At 32.5% G+C, this 23,445-nt stretch overlaps 1 protein-coding gene across 1 annotated transcript; it reads right to left on the minus strand.

Moving 5' to 3' along the window:
• Positions 1 to 155: 155 nt before the first annotated feature.
• On the minus strand, positions 156 to 22,390 carry LOC120339590 (uncharacterized). Its single transcript, XM_039407749.2, has 8 exons — positions 22,047 to 22,390; positions 20,858 to 21,067; positions 14,723 to 14,913; positions 10,411 to 10,630; positions 7,880 to 10,117; positions 6,949 to 7,019; positions 6,540 to 6,629; positions 156 to 4,766 (listed from the first exon to the last, which is right to left on the minus strand). Exons 2-8 carry the CDS (start codon positions 21,046 to 21,048, stop codon positions 4,597 to 4,599), a joined length of 3,171 nt encoding a protein of 1,056 aa, XP_039263683.2. The 5' UTR covers positions 21,049 to 21,067; positions 22,047 to 22,390; the 3' UTR covers positions 156 to 4,596.
• Between the last annotated feature and the right edge of the window lie 1,055 nt (positions 22,391 to 23,445).

A 23,445-nucleotide genomic window follows, 5' to 3' on the forward strand; every position in this document is an offset into this window, starting at 1 on the left:
ATTACCGAAATGAAAAAAACTCATCCTGTCTTGGCAATTCGTCTAAATGCGCCAGTTCAAGACAATTCACTATTAGAATAGGACACATCGTCTAATCACCTGCTCCGGAAACCAATCCATTCCCACACTACAAAAAAAAACTCAATTTTCCGAAATACACTTTCCAAAATTTTATTGAACCAGATAATATGCGATACATTGCCAGATATGTTACAATAAGAATTTGAATAGAAGATCACAACATTTTGCGACAAAAACTGAAAACAAAACAACATATTTCAATATTTTACAGGATAATAAAACACAATTTCTTGTAAGCCAAAAGAGAGCTGTTTTCAAATATGCCTGATTTGCCACTCTCAAATACCAAATTTTTTAATGAATAAGACTGAAAGAGTGTCCAGGGCACCACCATAAATTTCAGCAAAAATCAAGAGGTTAAAAATTTTCCTATCACAGCGGAGCTACCTTAGCTTGAATTTCTGTTTATCAGGCACATCAAAAACAATAGTATGAAGAATCAAACACAAACTAAAGAGCCAATTTTGGCAATATCAGTATTGGATAACAATTTTAAAGCGCCATAATTAATATCAAATTAACCGAATATAAGTAATTTGGACGAAAAGAGGACATTCCGAATTAGGCTTTTGAATCTGTTATAATTCTTGTTGTGTTTCACGAGTATAGATATGACATCATCAAAGTCTTACATCATACTTTTCTGGATATGCTTATTTGCTATTCTGGTATAACAATGGGAAATTTCACCAAATAGAAGATGGGCATTGGCCAAATATAAAATCTGGGAATCATCACTGGGTCACTTCAACAATTCCAACTGGCATGCATCATCAATCTCTCACATGCAAGTAAATAAGATAATAGTATCAGAATAAGCATAATATGTGTTCAGGCAAGCATATGAAAATAACTCAGAACACATTCAAACAACAATTAAAATTATAATTGCCTTATTAATTTGATCATGACCAAATGAAGAGCTAATTTATTAAACCTTTTTTGTCATTTTTCCATCCTAACATTATCAAATGAGCGTTTGACTGTTAGTGATGAAAAATAACTCTCAACACAAATTAAAAATTAATTCCATAAGTCATTGAGGCATCACTTAGAACAAAACTGGCAAAAAATTATTTTTGTGAACGAATTTTCAACTCCAATCATAGTCGATCAGTCTTTCATAGAATACGATTAACAAAAATGCATCTAAATCAACTATTTTCCCTGTAATCATAAAATAGTGGTTAATGGTATTTTCAAAATCAATACATTCTTATAATATGCATGCAATAATACATTCATTGAATAATCATACTTTACATGCAATTACCTGGTAGTATATCAACTACTTTTTTCAGTTACCAACAAAATAAACAATACAAGCAAAATACTTCCCACTTCAACATTTTCTGTTCGAGCCGATGATATTGTAGCAGGTACATTCAGCGCTACCATGCTGAAAATTTATCATATTAACAATTTAATTGAATTTTGAGAATTTAAGTTTAGCCAAAGACCAATACAGAGTATATTTTGTGATGAGAAACGAATAAAACTTGAGAATATGGATTGTCGAGGTTGAGTAAGATGTAACAAATCAATATGAAGTCGAAATCTAGATAGGTTGCGAGACATACAATGTTAAAGTGGGAGAACAATAACTTAAAAGACTATAGAAGAAATGAAATGCCACGTTGTATCATAGCAATAAATAAATAACACTTATTATATATCAACAATACAAGACACCTGTGCAAGAAATAATCAAATGAGAGTCGTCAGTTGCAATCTTGACTAATGCTCAACTGAGAGATGATGAGCATTAGAAAATGAATGTATTTGATGGATGAGGCAGACAGCAGGAAGAAATTTTACAAATTGATGAAACGATTTTTTTAAAATCCTATAATGGTTTTGAAACACAAATTTACACTTTCTGTCTATACTAGTGGTTCTCAAACGCGGCCCGCTAATGGGGCATAGACAATTTTGTGAGGAACGTGAAGCTACCGTTAATTGGAAATAATTGTTAGATTTGATCTTGCCTGCCTTATTTTAGATATTTAAATTTCAAAACTTTTTATTTACTTATGTTCCAACCACGTATTTTCATCGTGTTTTCTGAATGAAACATACTTTCGCCTTAGCATCTGTTATTCGTAGCTTATTGTTAGCTAGTTTGAGGTAAGGCGCTAGACTTAACAAATTCTAAAAAGGAGGCATAAAAAGTTTGAGAACCAATGGTCTAAACAATAAAATTTTCTAACCAACACTCGACTAGATTTGATAATTTCTGACAGGACGAAGACAACACAAATAAAAACGAACAAATCTACTTCGAAAGCATAGTTCAAGCGTAATAATGAGAAGGGATATCTAGGAACCAGTAAGTTACCATGGTTAATCACGATAATAGGAACTTAAACGGCTAACCGACCAGATGTCCAACAATGCAATATATTTATATATAGAGATGTTCAACAAGGATAACAATGAAGATTTCTAAACAAATTTCAGAAAAGGTCAGAGGTCAATCACAATGAATCGAATTTTTTTTGTAAAATTTTTCTTAAAAATATGAATCTGAACAAATTTCTGGCCAGAATATCTGAGGACAAATTTCACAAAATAGGTGTAGACTTTGGAGCCATACCTAACTAAAATTAAAGAATTATTTTGCAAAAGACTGAACAATATACATAGGAGTACCCTTACTGGTTCCATGCCTATCGCCTCTCAGTGACGGGGTTAATAAATGTCCCCCAAAGCTTTGAAGATATTGATAAAGGACGGAAAAGAAAAACCTTCCTAGAAGAACGAAATGCGCTCCTTTCACACCTCCAACTATAAGTTCACTACATAAAATACTTAAATATATCGGAAGATATTTATCCATTTATACTTTCAGGACAGGTTATATTTTTCAGTTATTATGTGGGAATCTATTCAACTAGGATTAGAATATTTTATTTAGCCAAAAGAATAAACGAAGTACTTTTTTCGATCAAGAAATAAAAATGGTATAAAATAGAATTAGAATCAAATATTTAGTTTTTTTGTAACATTACATTCTGAGTACTTCATTTGGATGAGTATTAATCAAATGGGAGATAGATTTATGTGAAACGCTACAAAAGCAAATGTTTTAAATGAATATTTGGGTTGCAAACTTCAAGTTGCAGAATTTAGAATAGCACTGGGCAAGCACCATAATTATATTATGGCCTTTTAAAATGGGAGACCAATACACAATTTAGCTCAAGCTCTTTAAAATCACTCAAGGGTGTCAGCTAAATTCCAAAGTAGATGAAAAGGGTAAACGTTGATCATCCAGCTTGGATGTCAACAAAAAAAGTTTCTTCCGTTTTTTAAAAAAAAAGTAAATAAATTTGCAATCAAATCATTGAGAAGCATTTTATGAATCAAATTAATCATCATGAATTATTCAACATCGATTTATAAACAATGTGGAGAAAAATATCCAGAGAAAAGTAACCAGAAAATCAAAGTTAAAATTCTCATTTTGTATACTTTTTTTTTGTTTTACTTTTTTATTATTTTTTTTTGATTTTTTTTCTTGGAGCATGGAAAAAGGAGAATCTGATGAAAAAAATATCAGAAAAGACGGCTAGATTTCTAAATATCTAGCAAAATGTTTTAGATTCAGCCTGATGGCCAAAACAACAGTCGTTTTTTATAATAAAAATTAGGGTCAAAAGTCAAACAGTTACTTATCTTAATTATATGCGATATTATTTACTTCAAGTTATACCTAAGTGCAGGGATGTCCAGATCTTGAGGCAAGTTCGAATAAATACAAAATCAGTTATATTCGATGGTGAATTATTGATTTTAGGAAGAAAGCGTACAGTGTAATTTGGAGACTACCAATTTTGATTATTTGACAGAACAAAAAATAAATATTTCATTGACTTCAGAATAAAACTATAAAATTCCACCCCTTCTGCATTACTAAATAAACTTCCATCTATTCAATTTCTCTGTCAAACACGACCGAATTCAGTATAAATTCAAAATTCCACATTTTAAAATATTATTTCAGAGCGTATTCTGAATAGTAAGTAGATCTTTCAATTTCAGTCATCCCTGCCAGAAAGGGTGTATATACCACAACAGCATAAGATTTAGAACAACTATGGGCCAAACATGAAATATAGATCTTGGGTAATTAGAATAATTGATAAACAAGCTATGACAAGCAATAGTTTTTCATATTAAGAAACAAACAGAGCCTCAATAACATATTTCTGTTTATGGGAGTAAAAACAAGTCATATTATCAAATGCAAAACAAATCAAAATAACAACAGAATCACACTCATGTACAAATATGTAACATTATACAAGTTTCTAATTGAAGTTAATTGCTGATTTTTATTAATTAATAACTGCAAACTTTTTCAAATTAATTTTCTAATTATTTACTTCATGCATACTACATGAATGATTATTCAGCAATATTTTTTTCAATGACAATGCAATTTTTTTTTTGTGTGAATATTTTAATATTGACCATTTTCTTAAACTTTTAGTTTTTCTCAAGAAAAATAGTTTATCTTGAGTTGGCTTTTGGTGGTCTTGCTAACAGGTCCTGACATGTTGTCGATATATCTTGTTGAACTGATATTTCAAAAGCTGTCTGCATTGATTTATCGTGACCTAGTTTGCTGAAGTTGACCTGGAAGCTTGGTTCTTCTATCATTGGTATGGTTGGTAATGCATCTGAAAAAAAAGCAAGAACGTAAGGTTTTAAGAACTTAAGGCGCTCCAGAAGTATGTGTACCAATATGGAGGTAACTAGTTTTGTTCGCCTCCTTTACATCAAGTTGTAAATAGGGACTGAAACCTTTTAAAATACAAAGAATTAAGTTTCATACAAACTCATGATTTTCCCATGAAATGATTACGTAATTATGACCTTATTTATCGTTACTCTCATGAAAATATTATTATATTGAACAATTATATTGAATTTTTAGAAACAAAAACTTTATAAACGAACTTAATGAAGTTATCAAGGATTTACATTATTTTAGCTACGACATAGGTGAAATGTTCTACTTCCTGTATTCAGGTGGTGGATATTCATTGACGAATGGACAAACAAATATCAAGAAGTGTATATAGTGTGTTGTGTACCAATATGGAGGTAACTACCGTAATTTCTTTCGACTACTTTACATCGAGTTGTGTAAAGGAACTTAAACCTATGGGCAGGGGGTATAGTCACTTGGCTAACACAGACAGTCCCCGAACTCGTAAAAAGAACTAAAATGAGAAAAAAAAATATTAATTATGGCTTAACCCTAACCTGGTACACACACTACGACAAACTAATATCTACCCTAGTTCACACACATGACCTAACTAAAACAATGTTGTCCTTGTGGCACAACAATACTGAGAATAGCAAATTAGTTCATTTCAGTGCATGAACTGAAGTAAACACAAAAAGATTGTTTACCAACACAGGCTTGTTCTAAATTATGAAGCTATAAATAACCATACAATCAATATAGAGGAACTGAAATTTGCCTTAGGCAATTGTATGATTAGAACTAAGAAAGAACACTGACAATAATAAGAAATGTTGTCCAAAATAATTTTTGATTTTGTATTTCACATTAATTGGTTTAATAAAAATCATTATTTTAAAACAAGCCTGAGTACAATTAACCATAAATTCAAATTTTCTTGAACTGTTTTATGGATTAGAACTTGGAAAGCATGATAATAGTAATACATAGGCTCTTGTCCAAAATAACCTTAAATTTTTCATATTATAGACTTATTAGAAAAAAATTTTTCATCACTGAAAAGAAAGCACAAAAATGAAAATTCTTGTCATTTCATTCTATTGTCTTCTCAAATAAGCATATTTCAATACAAACATAAAAAATTGGTAAATTTAGCAGATATGACATTATTTAATTTATAAAACAGATTTTTAAATTTAGTACCGAAAATGTAAATATAGTATCAAACCAGTTTACTATCTAAATATCCCAATATTATGTGAAGTCATTGTAGGTTACGCTTTGGTTAACAAGTTAATAATAAACACTATGACTCATCGGAAGGTTTCTATTGCGCAATATGGATGCAATAATTTCAACTCGTGACTGAGTACATCATGACTACAGTTCAATAATATTTCTAAGCAAGATCAGCTGACTGGCTTGTAAGTTGAAACATAGGGCAGACGATGGGACATACAGACAGACTTCTGCTACTTTACCACGTGTTTTATACATGACGATAAAATTGATTTGTCTCTTTGTTCTATAACCGTACACAGAATTTAGAAAACCAAATCAGCTCACACTCAATAATGATTTATATATGGCTGATAAATGCAAAGTACATCCCTATGATTGGATATACTATCATTTCATATTATCCCGTATTTAAAAAAAAATTCAAACATTTCAAAAATATCTTTAATTGAGAATTAAACGTATGTTGAAATTCCCAAAACAAATAATGATGACTAACCAGTTCCAGGATTTCCTGTTTCTGTTATTGGGTCATATTGTTGTTGTCCAGTGTCATAATATACTGGTTCTTCAGAAGCCATTGCTGTATCTGGAATTGGTTCAATAAGAAATTAACTTGTTGAATAAGTTTACATACATATGTAGGAAATCAACTGGGATTTCAGTTTAAAGGGAGATGTGAATAAGCTCATACTGGTTATCGATCATCAGTTTTGGTCATTACACAATTTTTTCTCAATTAGATAGACAAATGAATAACTGAAATAGTGAGAAGTCATTTTTTTATGGTAAATTTACACTTTTAAGTGAAACTTAACTTTACAACATATGGTTATGAAGCAATACTTATAAATAAAATTGTAAAACAAAAATCTTTAGGATAAACAATATACCAACAATGAACATACCCATATTCATGTCAGAATCATAATTAGGTGTCTCATCCACATCATTTTCAACTGTCACAGCACTGATTGGCCTAAAACAAAATGATTTTTGTAGTAGAACGATCGTAATTACTAGGTGTAGATATTGGAAATGGTTCACATTTACAGTAAAGTAATACAATTGAAAATGAATGTCAAAAGAAAGGCGTTTTATGAACCCTAGCATGTGGATACTTGATCGATAATACGATATTATCAAAAATAAAACAATAGGTAGGTAATACAAATGAAAAAGACGATGATAGTCCCCCCATCATTATTGATAAATGGTATCTTTTTCATGCTGTTTGACTTTGCTCTCAGTGATCTGCATTTTTGACACCTTTTGTTTTGGACACAATCTCTAAGTGTTATTCTTTCCATCACACAAGGCCTACTCACTTATCGCAATGATCAGAAAATAAAAGTTTGAAAGGAAATTGACTTCAATCGGACTGCATACAATAGGATCAATAATATGTAATACTTCCTTAATTTCTACTTTGTGAAAACGTTTATCTGTTAGAGTTTCTAACCAACAACAGAATCTGATTTGCTATATTATGCAACAGGAATAAATAAAGTATGATATCAAAAAGTGAGCAGAATTCTTGTGTTAAATGTGATAAGAAATGTACCTATTGCAGTCATTATGCTTTCACTCTACAAGCAAGGCTTTTATGGTGCTTTCACTATAAGAAGGACTCTGCCATAAAAACTGCTACTTAGGCTAATTATAATATTGCACGTCACCAAAAACAATAAAAGTTAGCTCAAATTGAAGACTGTAAGCCTTCTGTAAACTTTTACATATTAAGACAAGCAAAGCCTTTTTATATTCCCACCTACACTATCCAACAAAGATATATGAAATCAGCCATAGCTTTATTAATCAATACAAGGCATGACTTACCGAAAATGAGTGGCTGATGACGGTATCAATTTCTCATCCGAACTTGGGCCAGGTTTGTGTTCACTGTAGATAACATTAACTGGACGAATTCCAGCAATAGATTGCCATATGTTGCCGATTCTCAGTGAAGTTTTCCAAGCCTCGTTTTCTGTCACGCTGTCCAGAAATGTTGTCTTTTTGTTCGCCAGATCATTATCGACAGAATCATGTTCAGTGGACCATGGATTCAGGTCTTGACATTCTTCACTGGAAGCAATCGATTCGAAGATGTCATCAAGTCGAGTCGGCATTTGAGAAAATCCAGCTTTGAAAAATAGATCATCAATATTCCATCGTGGTTGCCAAGGACTGTTGTCAGGGGATTGGAAATTTTCGATAGGTGTTTCAACGAAAAGAGAGCGAAAATCAAAACTCCATCTTTGAAAGTTAGGGTCAAATCCTGGAGTGAAGCCTGGTATTTGTTGCTCAAACTCAGAATACAAAGGTTCGTCATCTCTCGGACCAAACAACAGATCAAAACTAAGGTCTGAAAACAAGGCGTCAACAAGGTTATGCATCATTCTATCGTCATAATTATGATCTTGTGGGGTATCAGGCTTTTGAAGTGCCGGCATATCACCGCCACCCCACACTGTATGCTGCATCTGAGGTTTAGGAGAAATGCTCCAGAGATCTTTTGAAGCATCTTTCCAGCAGTCGCATTCACAATCTTTATTTAATCCTTGACAGAAATATCCAAATTTTCCGTTTTCTAATAATTTTGTGAGCTCATTATCACGTGGGATTACCTTTTCACGAGGTAAGTCGTCCTCAACGGACCAAGTTGGATGTACTGACATTTGGGAATATCCCCACAGGTTGCTGTCGGACCTACTTCCGATACCTACTTTTAATTCTCTTGTTGGTGATGATAAAGATCTGAAATTGGTACACGAATTGGAGTAGTTCAGTTTTTCGCTTGCACCTCCAAAATTTGATGGTAGAGCTTCGGTCCAGATGTCGAAACTGCCTTCGTCTTTCTGTGGAGTGTCAAACACACTTGGTCGAATATTTTCCACTCTCGGAGCGAATTCCGCACATTTTTGATACGAAAAATCTTCCTCACTAACTGCCCAAACATTCGTTGTTATCGGTGGCTGATCATCTCCACTTTCTTCTGCAGAGCTTTGCGATGTTTCGTGGTCGCTCCCGCTGTCCATTTCTTGCAGATCCAAAAAGATAGTTTTATATTCTTCCCAAATTCTGCCAGAAATGTCGCTTACATGACTTTCCGCACCCAAAGACAATAATTCTCTCTTATACACCGACTGTAAGCGACTTACTGGAGAATCTTGGCCATCTTCCCATAATGAGGGTGAGGGGCACCACATCCAACTTTCCGGGGCCGTTTCACCCCCTGAATCTAAATCAACTTCCTCCATTAGATCATTACAATCATCCTCCTCACTTAGTGATGAAGTTCTTTGACTTGCGGACCCAGATGACGTTGATTCATCTTTAGAAGTTTTCAGAGGGTGAAAAGTAAGAAGTCCAGTTTGGGAATCGCGATACCAACGACTTGAAAATGGCATTTCTTTTGGGTTTTCACTGTCGTCGTCATCAGGTAAGATTTCTTGTTGCTCTTCAGCAACTCCAAATTGATAGGAGTTCCAAATATATGGGTTTGAAACATCAATGAGACTAGTTTCCATCCACGAAGGAAGATGAGCATAATCCAATTGTATTTCCTCACTCCCATACCCAAAATCCTGTTCTGATGAACAATTTTTCAAAAATGGATTTTCTCTGCTTGTTCTCACGCTATCTCCAGAAGCAGGAAATTTCCTTTTTTGCGCAATCGTTTTTTCGCCACTTTTCTTTTTGAAATCAAGCTTTCTTTTGGACTGGAACCGAGTATTCTGATTATATTTAGGACGCAGTGGACGTCGTGTTGTTTGCACTCCACCGGTTTGTGTTCTAGGTTCTGAAGAATTGGACGATATAGGTCTGGATTTTCTAGAAACACGGTTTTGTCTGAAGCTGTTACGTGGGTAGATAGGATAGTACAGAGATCTTTTGACATTGCTCATAACAGGATTTTCATCATCAGATCGGCTTCCAGAGAAACGAGGCTTAGAGGATGGAAACCTAGTTTTCTTCTTAGTCGTAGTCCTATTTTGGGAAGATTGTATGCCCTTTTTATTATCAGGTTGTGGAGAAGATTTGATCTTCGAAGCATTATCGGAATTATGTCCAGATCTGTTGACAAATTAACAAACACATTTTTCATTAACAATACTGTTGTTATATTTTATCTATTCCGAATTTAATTTAAAAGAGGAAAAATAACTGAAATTTTATCCACATCAGGTAACAAATTAAACTGAATTTTGCTTAGTCATCACAAATAGGCTTGAAAATGTTTACTTAGCATAAAAGATTGATAATTTATGATGCACCACAAAACAAAAAATTCCTTCATGGAAAAATAATAATCTAATAATAATTTCAATAAGCAATTTATTGGTAATTTATTCATCCATAATACTAACCTGGGCTCCATTCTCTTTGCTGCTGTCGACTTATTCCAAATAGTTTCAGAAAACTCATTGTTAACGGGAGAACCACTACAGCCATCGAGTGAAGGAAATGCATCTTCGTAATTTTCCTTCTTTTTCGACTTGGCTACAATTTGTCGGCCAACCGTATCCACATTATTTCCATTATAATCAGTTAATGGACAATCTCCTTCAGACCTCGGTTGGACGATATCTGAAAGCAACGTTGTTTCTATTATACTCATTGTAACTCAATTTCTTTTCTACTCAACAGTGATATAACGAAAGATACTCAGTCACAGTCAAAACTAATTCTAATAAAATATACAAGGAAGCTAGAACCAATATACATCATTAAATATAGCTCTAGAAAAATGTTCCCAATGGGAAAAACCATAAATTTCGTCACTACAATTTTTCTTATGAAGTATATTACATTGAACTATACAAGTGCCATGGATAAGACATGTCTTTATCTATGATCATACTCGTCCTATAATTGCTATGTCAAATTAATTGTGACAAAAAGGGAACGAACAGTTTCCATTATCAGTGTTACAACAACAAACTTCCCTATTTGGCAAAAGAAGAAGAGTTGCTTTGGAAAGCCCCTATCACGAGATGACTTGAGGTAGTGACTATGGTGAACTAACAGAATATCTCAACTAAAAATCTTGCGAAATAGCATTATAATATTGCATCATCAGTGTTTTATTATGTATAAATTATAAGCCAGATAAGAGCATTTTTCCTTCATTTCATAGGTCTAAGAAAATCTAAAAGCATTGAATAATCATTAATCTTATAAGAAGGATAATATTGGACGATATGAGTCATCAAGATTGTGCTATCAATGCTGAATGTTATTTTCATGAATATGATGATCCTAAAAACTATAATTAAGTTGGGTATTCTAAATGAAATCAACACAATTTTTTTGTTGAGCAAAAACATAAAATTAGAATCAACAGATCGTTCAAATCGATGATTGCGTGGAAGAATATTGTATATTTTATGATGAAAAATGATTAATAATTATGATTGTATTTTATTTGTATTTTATGATATTATTGATAGAATCAAAAGAAATGAATCTTCTGCACAAAACTTTAATTAAATTAGACATTTATTATAATCACAGAGAAATAAGAATTGAAACAATTTTTGCAAACTAAATATAGCCTATAGTAGAATTCAATTTCAAGATACATCAATTCAGAAGATTCAGCAGTACAGTTCAAAGGTTTCATAAGTTTACATTCAAAACTGGAGTCCTTCATATTATGAGTACATACATTGTTTAAATATAATCAAATACCTATTAGATTTGTTGCTATTATTAAACTCGCTACCCTTAAAAAATCATTTTGTTTTGTCTGTATTAGGATCGCTCATTATAGGCTCATTATATATTAGGGATGCGACAAGATTCGGACTCGTGCTCGGATTCGTGGCCGAATCTCTCGTAATTTGATACTCGGATTCGGCCCGAGTCTTTGATGATTTTACCCGAGTCCGGGATATCATACGTCACGCGATAGTCAAGCGCAGACTGGTGGCGAATTCGACGAGAAATTCAACTTTTTCGTTCTGTTTTGCCACGAGACTGTTCAATCTATTTTCTCTACGGTGAAATTAAAACTAGGCGCCAAAACTACAAATCCACGACGCCGTAAGAACAAAAAAATGTCAGCGAAAGTCAGCTGAATAAATTCCAGTGTTGCGCGTGTAGCTTGCCTTCCAGTGCCAGACGTCGTTTAGTGAATGTTTACCACGTCCTATTTCAAGCATATACTTGCTAATCCTCTAACAGTGATTAATCCGTAATCAGCGGTAACCATGTCGTGCTGTTCGCCTGTTATCGTTCCATAAATGATCTAGCTATTTCCGGAGAGAAACAAATGTTAGAAATAAAACGATAAAATAGTGAAAATTACGGTTCTTTTAAGAGAAAAGTACAACTCGCAGATGTCAGTGGCGTTACAATCGTATATATGTACAAAAACAATCTCGCAAGCCGCATCGATTAAATGTGCATAAATTTGGAAACTATTACTCGTGGTAATTCGATGTTAATCGGGCCGACTTTTTATTTTTATTCAATAATTATTTACATACACCGCGATTAGTGACGGGCAAAATCGAATTTTTCCTGATCGAATAATTCGACTACCGTATTTCTTTTAATATACCGATAGTAGAAAATTACTAGAAGACTGGAGACTCGACGCGGCGTCTTTACTTCTTATCCGTAATTTTATCACAATCGTGAATTGTTTTTTTGTCACCGCGATCGTTTCGGCGACCGACATCCTAATTATGGTTGGTAAACTATATTTTTAAAGCACCCTTTTTCACTATCAGCTCTCACGCAACGCCGGACATCGAAGTTTCGTTTTTATATTTCAGAAAGAAGTGTGAGTACAAATCGGCGAAGATATTAAAGACAGCTATTAATTAGTGAATTCATAAATATATTAATTTTATTCTGGCCTCATCTTCCGGATTTGATCTTTCATATCACAGTTTGTAAATTACGGTCCCTATTTTAAGCGAACAATACCTATCGTGGCTGTGTTATTCTAATATTAGATAATAAATAAAAACTCCGGAAATTTACCATTGCGTGCTGTTTCGAGTTATGGCATTTCCACCTAGTCGAAACAATAATTCCATATAATACATAATTTACCTGCCTCCTTTAATCTGGTTTGACGTTTCTATATGTGAAAAGGTGTTGGCGCGCTTTGTGCAAAATTGGGAATTGTTAAGATAACGATAGGCGCAGAAAGAAAACCATAATAATTCTCACATTTATCGTTTCTGTCTGTTAGCGAGAGTCGTATGTGAATTCTTACTTGTAACTCTCACTTCTAAATTAATATTAATAAATTTGATTTTGCTTTTCAAAGCGCCGTTATTTGTATTAATGAAAATGATTGTGTCATACAGCCGTAACTTAGCATATAACACATTTCGCCTTTTGCGTCTCTCTTATTGAATCAAAATCAACAATTACACATTCTTATTTTCCGCGGATTCGACAATCGCTATTGATGGTTTTCAAACGAAGAATAGCTAGCTATTTTGTTACGATATATTTATAAGATACATTTATTCGATGCTTCCACAGTTGGCAATTCTTTATTAGTACCCCAATTATCACGGAGATGGGCGTCTGTATCAGCGCCGACTAAAAAAGATAACATATGAGTAAAAATTTCCCATAAAAAATTTGTTCCAAACGTGTGGGTTATGGCCCGTATTTATCGTGACAGGACACGAGCGCGGCGTCTTCAGCAGTCGACGCGGCGGTCGATCAGAGTTACGTAACAAAGTATTCCTTCGACGGGGAATATGACCTATTTATTCTAATTTAAACTAGTCGCTCAGAGAATGATCGTCTCGAAAGCAATAGTGTTTATGTGCAACGTTTTCAAATTACATAGTCTTTTCATACAGAATGTTTAATTTACGGCCAATATACGAAAACAACAGCATCACTTTAGGTATTTGTTTCGTAGCTATGTAAAAGTATTGGACTCGGGACTCGGACACGAGTCCAGCACAAATACTCGGGATTCGGCCGAGCCGAACCTTTTTGGATTCGTCGCATCCCTATTATATATATAAATATGCAAGTATTTAAATTTCATTTTATTAATCAAACGATGGTTTAGTGCAGTGGTTCTCAAACGGTGGGGCACGCCGCACAAGGGGGGCGCAGACAATTTTCACCTTACTGTCTGTTACCTATCTGTTATTTGTAGATTTTTTTTTTGAGTTGGTTGGGGGCTTAAAAAATTTGAGAACTACACAGGGGTTCCTTAAGCCACAGAAATGTTCCATTGATATTCCACTCATAAATAAGGTTGAAAACCAACGCTCTACATACTTGAACTTCCAAACAGACAAAGGTTTTATAATTAGACAAACTTTTCTTTATTCGAATCATTTGCTAATATATTACAAGGTAACAATCCCCCCATTGATTAGTCTGTGGGGCCATAAAATGCAGGGTACAATTTTTGGCGCTCCAGAAGTATGTGTACCAATATGGAGGTAACTAATTTTGTTCGCCTACTTTACATCAAGTTGTGTAAAGGGACAGAAGCCTATGGGCAGGACGTTCATTCACTTTGCTAACAAAGACAGTCCCTGAACCCGTAATAGAACTAAAACAAAGTAAATCAGAATAAAATTATGGGGATATACTACGGGAGTACCGAAAATTGAACTCACGTCTCTTGAACTTTAGCAATGAATGAGCCACTCAATAATAAGTAAATAAATCATGTTTGCCAACCTGAAGTGAGATGAAGTCCAGCAAGTTTTCCATACAATTCATCAACAACCTGTTGAATAGTACTTGCTGTGTCTTCTGTGTTGGTTTTCGTATCAGCAGCAGAAAGTAAACAAGCGACTGCGATTTCTTTTTTCCAGAGAATTTCTTCGCATGCAGAGAATGAACTTGATCGTCTCGAATATTTATGTTTTCTAAAAATAAAAAAATGAAGTTTGTTGCATATTTCAGAATCGGAACAACTTTGGGAAATACCTGACAAAAAAGAAGACAATGTAAAAATATATGGCTTCATAAGCACCTTCTCTCTGAAATCAATAAGGGAAAAATATAAGGCACAATTTTTGTTTAAAACCCTCAAGATGGGGCAAAACGACTGGCCCTAAGTATCCCAGAAAAAAAACTAAACATATCTAAATAATAGGGCAATGTAAAAATGTATGGCTTATATGTATCATGTTGCAAAAATTAATAGCGAAAAATATACAACATGGTGCAATTTTTTTTAAAACTAGTAAAATTTAAGCCAAAATATGAAAAAATAAGAGTATAGTCTTCTAATAGATACCTACATCTTAATGAACCCCTCGCATTTTTAAGTTAATGGGTCAAATAGATGGAGGGGTAACAAATTGAATCTAATAATAATAACAACTTTGGTCAAACAATTCTTATTAAGACTAACCAATAAAACAGATATAATTTTAAGCATTTAAAGTGTTGAATCATGATGTAATGAGATAAGCAACCCCTAACCTGTTCAAATGAAACTTGGTAATCATTAACTATAAATCATGGCACGAACTAGGGTACGGGAAAGTAAATGTTTCAAAGGGTAGGCTAGCTCCCGCCCGATATTAAAATAGGTTTTGAAGCATTCTTTCACTTGCTTCGTTCAATGCTAGGTCATGTTTAGCTTGTATCCACAATATCTTTTCAATTACCGGTAATTAAATAAAAGCCAATGCCAAACTGTTGTTAAGGAGGATTCATCAATTAAGTAAAGAGCAAATGAAAAATTCATATATAATTTTGGATAAAAATTAGTCCATTGAAAAGAAAATTTAGCAACAAAATTGAAGCATAGAATTGGTGCTTATCTACCATAAAATTAGATTTATTAATTGTTCTGGATTCAGAATATTACCTGCCTGCCTGTACTGTGGCCAATTTAATCTTGCTTTTTTAAATAATAGATAATAATAAGGTCACCATGTGATATTGGACAATTTAAATTGAATACCAACTATTTATTGCTACTCATAGATTGAAATACTGTGAAAAATTCAAATAATACTTTTTCCCAGACATGACATGAGATATTTTAAAATAATACATCAATGAAAATATGATTATAATACAACATCATACCCTTTTTTTTGAAATCATAAAAGTGTTGAAAATATCATTGTTATGAGAAGAACACGTATACGTTCATGACATTAGAATGACATAGACTGAGTCATTGCTTAATACCACCTCTTATGAACATTGAGCAAGATATTTCGAAAGCTGACATATATCAATAATACTGCATCCAGATCATATGACAAACATGATAATATTGATTTATCCTTCTGAGAAACGTGATTTATTGTTTGATGAGGCGCTGTGCTACGTTTACGTCAAAGAACATTTGAGATGTAAGAAAGCCTTTTATTGCTGAATGTTGGCCAAAATATATTGAGGTTAATTTAATATTAACTTCTTTTTCTATGTTTTTATGACATATTAGGTGACCCCATATTGGCTCATTATTAATAATAATGCATGACTGAAAATAAAACAGACATGAAAAAAGTCACTGTGTAATAAATATATCAATGGCCAAATAACAATGAATGCCAATGTATTATGTACAAATGAGTTTTTCCATTAAATAATCAAAAATGACATCAAATTTGAATTTATTAAATGATAATATTTATGACTGAAAGAATATTGTGATCGTCCATGCCATTTTCATGGCTTACTTTCATATGCAAGTTCCTCATCTGATATGAATGAGGACAAAGAAGCACTCAGTCCTATTTCTGTAGTCAAATAAGAATGCACAGATCTGACACAATTAACTTTTAACTTGAGTTTTGGGAGTTAATAGAAAGCAACAATCCAACCATGTATGTCATAATTATTCACTTGAATATGAAAAGAGTGGTGCAACATAGAACATATTATTATCCAATAATGATTTGTAAGATTTTAGATTAATCACCATGACGAAAACGTTTCAGAATTGATGACAGTTGGCATATTGATTGCAATTAAGCCAGGGATTAAAGATCACACTTTAATATATGATTTGTCATTTCTTACGAATGATTGACCGTAATCAATAACACAACATTGTCTTTGTAATATCACTTAATAATTAATATAATATATAAATTCCACTGTAATGCTGGATATGTTTGGATTATTTTGATAATTATTTTAAGACTATGTTTTGTGGAAAAAAAAACTATAATCACAAATTTATACCATTAAAATTGATAATTTTAATAGGGATGGTAGGGGAATCAAATAAAAATTCATTTAATAGTTTAACAGAATAGAAAAACAAATTTTCGATGTGAACTATTCTAAATATTTTGAAGAAAATGTAAATTCTGTATAGAATGATATATTCATGGTGACTGAAATGGAAGGGCAAAAATAAAGGTCGTCAAATAAGCTGTTTCCCTACAAAACTAAACTAGATACAGATCAAAATATTCTGAATCTTTATTCCCTATAATTAGAATCTATTAATAAACTGCAGTTCTTGCGAATTTACAAGTAAAAAACATTATATCATCTTATCATGTAACACTTATATAAGTGAAAGAAAGTGCTGAATCCTCATATTTATCTCAACTAATTTTAAAAGAGGCATTTCCAGTTTTGTGATTTATAATAATACATTACCGTAATTAAAGTGTGGACACGGATATAAGGTCAGATAATTGGAATTGAAAACACAGGGTTCATCCATTATTCAAGGTTACGAAATTCATTTCTTCAAGTCTCATGTGAATATCTGATATGATTTGAATGATTAAAACTATAAAAAAACATAATTTTATGCTTTACCGCAGTCAAAATATGCTCCAGGCATAATTTATTTGTAAATTACCGGCACTATCAGGTCATGTCACTAACATTGCGCAATCTAGTAATGTCGTCCAGACATTTTACTACGATATATATTTTGGTATCATGATATCAGACTAATGCATTCTGGTCCATAATATAACAACCATAACATGAGAAATAATAATGTCAAAAACCAGAGTGTAATGTCACTAACATTGCGCAATCTAGTAATGTCGTCCAGACATTTTACTACGATATATATTTTGGTATCATGATATCAGACTAATGCATTCTGGTCCATAATATAACAACCATAACATGAGAAATAATAATGTCAAAAACCAGAGTGTAATGTCACTAACATTGCGCAATCTAGTAATGTCGTCCAGACATTTTACTACGATATATATTTTGGTATCATGATATCAGACTAATGCATTCTGGTCCATAATATAACAACCATAACATGAGAAATAATAATGTCAAAAACCAGAGTGTAATGTCACTAACATTGCGCAATCTAGTAATGTCGTCCAGACATTTTACTACGATATATATTTTTGTATCATGATATCAGACTAATGCATTCTGGTCCATAATATAACAACCATAACATGAGAAATAATAATGTCAAAAACCAGAGTGTAATGTCACTAACATTGCGCAATCTAGTAATGTCGTCCAGACATTTTACTACGATATATATTTTGGTATCATGATATCAGACTAATGCATTCTGGTCCATAATATAACAACCATAACATGAGAAATAATAATATCAAAAACCAGAGTGTAATGTCACTAACATTGCGCAATCTAGTAATGTCGTCCAGACATTTTACTACGATATATATTTTGGTATCATGATATCAGACTAATGCATTCTGGTCCATAATATAACAACCATAACATGAGAAATAATAATGTCAAAAACCAGAGTGTAATGTCACTAACATTGCGCAATCTAGTAATGTCGTCCAGACATTTTACTACGATATATATTTTGGTATCATGATATCAGACTAATGCATTCTGGTCCATAATATAACAACCATAACATGAGAAATAATAATGTCAAAAACCAGAGTGTAATGTCACTAACATTGCGCAATCTAGTAATGTCGTCCAGACATTTTACTACGATATATATTTTGGTATCATGATATCAGACTAATGCATTCTGGTCCATAATATAACAACCATAACATGAGAAATAATAATGTCAAAAACCAGAGTGTAATGTCACTAACATTGCGCAATCTAGTAATGTCGTCCAGACATTTTACTACGATATATATTTTGGTATCATTAAATCAGACTAATGCATTCTGGTCCATAATATAACAACCATAACATGAGAAATAATAATGTCAAAAACCAGAGTGTAATGTCACTAACATTGCGCAATCTAGTAATGTCGTCCAGACATTTTACTACGATATATATTTTGGTATCATGATATCAGACTAATGCATTCTGGTCCATAATATAACAACCATAACATGAGAAATAATAATGTCAAAAACCAGAGTGTAATGTCACTAACATTGCGCAATCTAGTAATGTCGTCCAGACATTTTACTACGATATATATTTTGGTATCATGATATCAGACTAATGCATTCTGGTCCATAATATAACAACCATAACATGAGAAATAATAATGTCAAAAACCAGAGTGTAATGTCACTAACATTGCGCAATCTAGTAATGTCGTCCAGACATTTTACTACGATATATATTTTGGTATCATGATATCAGACTAATGCATTCTGGTCCATAATATAACAACCATAACATGAGAAATAATAATGTCAAAAACCAGAGTGTAATGTCACTAACATTGCGCAATCTAGTAATGTCGTCCAGACATTTTACTACGATATATATTTTGGTATCATGATATCAGACTAATGCATTCTGGTCCATAATATAACAACCATAACATGAGAAATAATAATGTCAAAAACCAGAGTGTAATGTCACTAACATTGCGCAATCTAGTAATGTCGTCCAGACATTTTACTTCGATATATATTTTGGTATCATGATATCAGACTAATGCATTCTGGTCCATAATATAACAACCATAACATGAGAAATAATAATGTCAAAAACCAGAGTGTAATGTCACGAACATTGCACAATCTAGTAATGTCATCCAGACATCTTACTACAGTGAATTTCGATATTATTATCAATAGTTTATAAAATAAAAAGTGGTAAGAATATTACTAATGCATTTGTATTTCATTTCAGTACATAAATCATAGCCATACGACTTCAGAACATGAGATAATAACGTCAAAAACCAAATATTATAAAAATTCATAATGAGGCAATAAAAAGTAGTGCTATAAAATATCTATAACTCTTTATGTAATGTAAGTTTCCTTGATCGTTTATAATTTAGGATTCATTATTAATAAAATATGAACCCAAGATAAATAAGTGTAAACCATTCCCATTTCCTGTGAATAAAAGCTGTGAAAAGCATTTGTGACTTTAGCCTAGGTGGCAATAAATATGACAAATATGATTTATCAATGTGTTAATTGTAGCAGGCAATACTACCTGAGAATGACACTTTCTAAATAAATAGTTCAACAATAAAGGTTATTGTTACAACAACAATAACAACAAGATTTCTAAAATCATTGATTGGTTTTCCAGAATTAGACCCGGGGGAATAATAGTTCACAAATGAAAATTATATTATATTTTCATCAGTATCATAATATTGTAGGGAAAAATGAACTAAATAATACGGTACAATTGAGATATTCAAACAAATCTGTTTTGTATGCCAGATAAGGACTAGATTATCCCCATTAAATTATGTAGCGCACAGGATAATATAATATGATACACAACAAATGAGTTCAGTTCAAACTAGTTCAATACTTTTAAATGACTATGCTGGATGAAACCTGAAGACAGTGCACCAGTAATAATATTCATAAAGGAAATAAATTACTAAAACAAAATTTAATATTTTTATTTTCCTCCTTTTCCGCTAGAAATAAATTCCACTACAAAAAAATGAATGAAAGGGAAAATTACCTCTTTTTTGTACTTGGAGTGATTTTTGAAAAAATATCTTGTTCTTTCTTGTCCAAAAGATAGTCGACAGAATGTTTGGAACTGATCAGAAGATCAAGAATATGTCGACTGTAAATCACTCCATCAATACCAAGATCATCAAGTTCTGACCAAAGCCAGGTCTGGACAGGGTTGAGCCCAGAACCAGACATGATTCCGATAACAAATAATCTAAAAAAATAAACAACACTCAAGATTCAACAATACCCAAGCACGAACAATTCCATTATGATGAAGCAAGCATAAGCCTATTGCAATAACTAGTTAACTTTGGCATAATAAATACCATATTAAATGTTAAGTCATTTGATAAAAACACAATGAATCATCAAAATAGTTCAATGAGTTTGCCGACAAGTCATAACAGAACTTATTAATAGGAACAACAAACAATAGGCCTATATCATAAAAATTTAATAGGACGACAGACAGCGTTGCATATAATCAGTAAAACTTGCCTTACTCAGTCAAATAAATCATTTTTGGATAGTTTACAAATTATACAATCAGATACTCATGGGTGGGAAGATACGGTATATGTCATCATTTCATTACTATTGAAATTTGGACTTTAATATAATAGGCATTATGTAAATTGAAAACCTAGATGCCACTTCAAATAATGTCCGTAAAAAAATAACGATTTAAGAATATAGTAAACTCTCATTTTAAAAATAAATACTTTTACGAACCTACAATTTTACGCAACAAAAATAACACAAAATGATATCAGAATGCAACATAGATAAACCCCTGGTTTAGCTACATATTCAAGCATTATTATTCCATAATAAACAACACCTATTCTGGCGAATATTCTGTATTCAAAATTTGAAAAAATCTTCTTAGAAAAAACTTAGAAAAAAAGAATTATGTCTCAATGGTTAAGAAATTTTCAATTTTTGTGATATGTTTTCCACTTCGGTGAGCATGGGTAAATGAGCATGAATGCTTGTAGCGTTCGCTATAAACCCTTCTCTAGGTTTTGTCTATTTTCCAGATATTTTCGTCACCCTTGTCTGTGTTTTTTATTTGTGTTCTGTGTTGTAGACGAAAGATCAAAATAAAATTGTATTGTAATTTCAAATGCTTAATTTACATTAAAAAATCTCTTGACAACAATAGATGAACAATAATTGCCACTACTTACATATAATAAATAAGGGATGATCTAAAATCCAAGGTCAGAGTTCAGGCCAAAGTCGTTCAGGCACTCGCAGAGCGGAAGGTCAATCGTTGTTTGACTCTTCTGGATGCTTTTACGAGTGGTATTGTAGTTGACAGCAGGTACAAAACTTGGTTTGTAAGCTCGTACAGCGACGCTAAGACGCGGATGGACTTGTATTTCCAGACTTACAAAGAAAGTCATGACTCCTGAGTCGAATGATGCTGATTACTGCAGCATATCAATAGTCGATTGGAAAGCCATATTTAACTTAGGCTAATTTTTCTACCTACGGTAGTTTAGGTGTAACCTGTTAAAAAATTGGTTACAAAGAAATTAGGTTGCCAGTTTTCAAGAATTAGTTTCATGAATTTTTAATTCTAGGGATAATTTAGAATATTTTCATTTAAAATAAATATGTTTCTGTTCCATGGCATATCCACATGTGTTAATGGAAAAACAATTAAAAACACTCCTTTATTTTTATCAACTTCCTACCTTTAATTAACAGTGAATGATGAAGTGAATATAAACTATTTCAGAATATAATCGATATTCGAACTTAATTTCTCAAGATATTTTCAGAATAACAACTATCAAGATGGATTACATTAATTCAAAGTATATAATAAATAGGTTAGGCTATGTGTTTTGTTGTTCAACATTTTAAATTATACAAAATGTGATATTGGGACATATTGCAGTAGGGCATGGTTCTCAGATTCCAGTACGACACACTTTACAGAACGAGAGACATTGTCTCCCCTCCTCTTCAGGGACGTCTGGACATTGTTGTCCCTCAATATCTGTAAGAATACAGTAAAATGAAGTTGTGCAATAAACTAAAAAGAAACGCAATCTAAAAACGTCATCATTGAAAAAAGAATCCAATTTATCGAAGAAAAAACATTTTATCGTTGCATTCGATAGTTTTTAGAGCAAAAAATGGCAATTTTGGTGACATGACGGCCACGATTTATTTAGATTATATTAATGAATATTGTTTTGTTAATAACGATACCATGCAGTAAAAAATATTGGAAATGCTATTCATTATTGAACAAGCATTACAACATACAGACATATATACAAAATTAAGGATATCTTAACTGACCGGACGAGAGGCCATGGTTTGCCATATGATTAAGCTGTCCTAACGTGTAGGCCTAACAGCTTCCCTATTCCTGTATTCCCAGAACTCCCTTACAGCCTTAAAACATAAAATGAAATCATTTAGTTCAAAAAGGACAGTATCACCAAAAAAGAGGTAGGTCAAAAAAGAGATCCAACTAACTTTGTACCAGGTAATGAACAATATAATTTTTGGTCAAACAATCAGTAAATCACAATCAAGCAATCTGGACGATACTGAGATAACTCCTGG

Source organism: Styela clava, chromosome 9 (genome assembly GCF_964204865.1).
Source record: "Styela clava chromosome 9, kaStyClav1.hap1.2, whole genome shotgun sequence".
Lineage (NCBI taxonomy): Eukaryota > Metazoa > Chordata > Ascidiacea > Stolidobranchia > Styelidae > Styela > Styela clava.

What these genes read in the sequence shown, in the direction of transcription:
- LOC120339590 (XM_039407749.2), bottom strand. Translation starts at nt 21,048, where the DNA reads ATGTCTGGTTCTGGGCTCAACCCTGTCCAGACCTGGCTTTGGTCAGAA. An exon ending in TGGACTTCATCTCACTTCAG is followed by an intron (nt 10,631 to 14,722) that starts GTTGGCAAACAT and finishes CGTTGCTTTCAG; the next exon opens with ATATCGTCCAACCGAGGTCT. An exon ending in TCATCAGCCACTCATTTTCG is followed by an intron (nt 7,020 to 7,879) that starts GTAAGTCATGCC and finishes ATTTTGTTTTAG; the next exon opens with GCCAATCAGTGCTGTGACAG.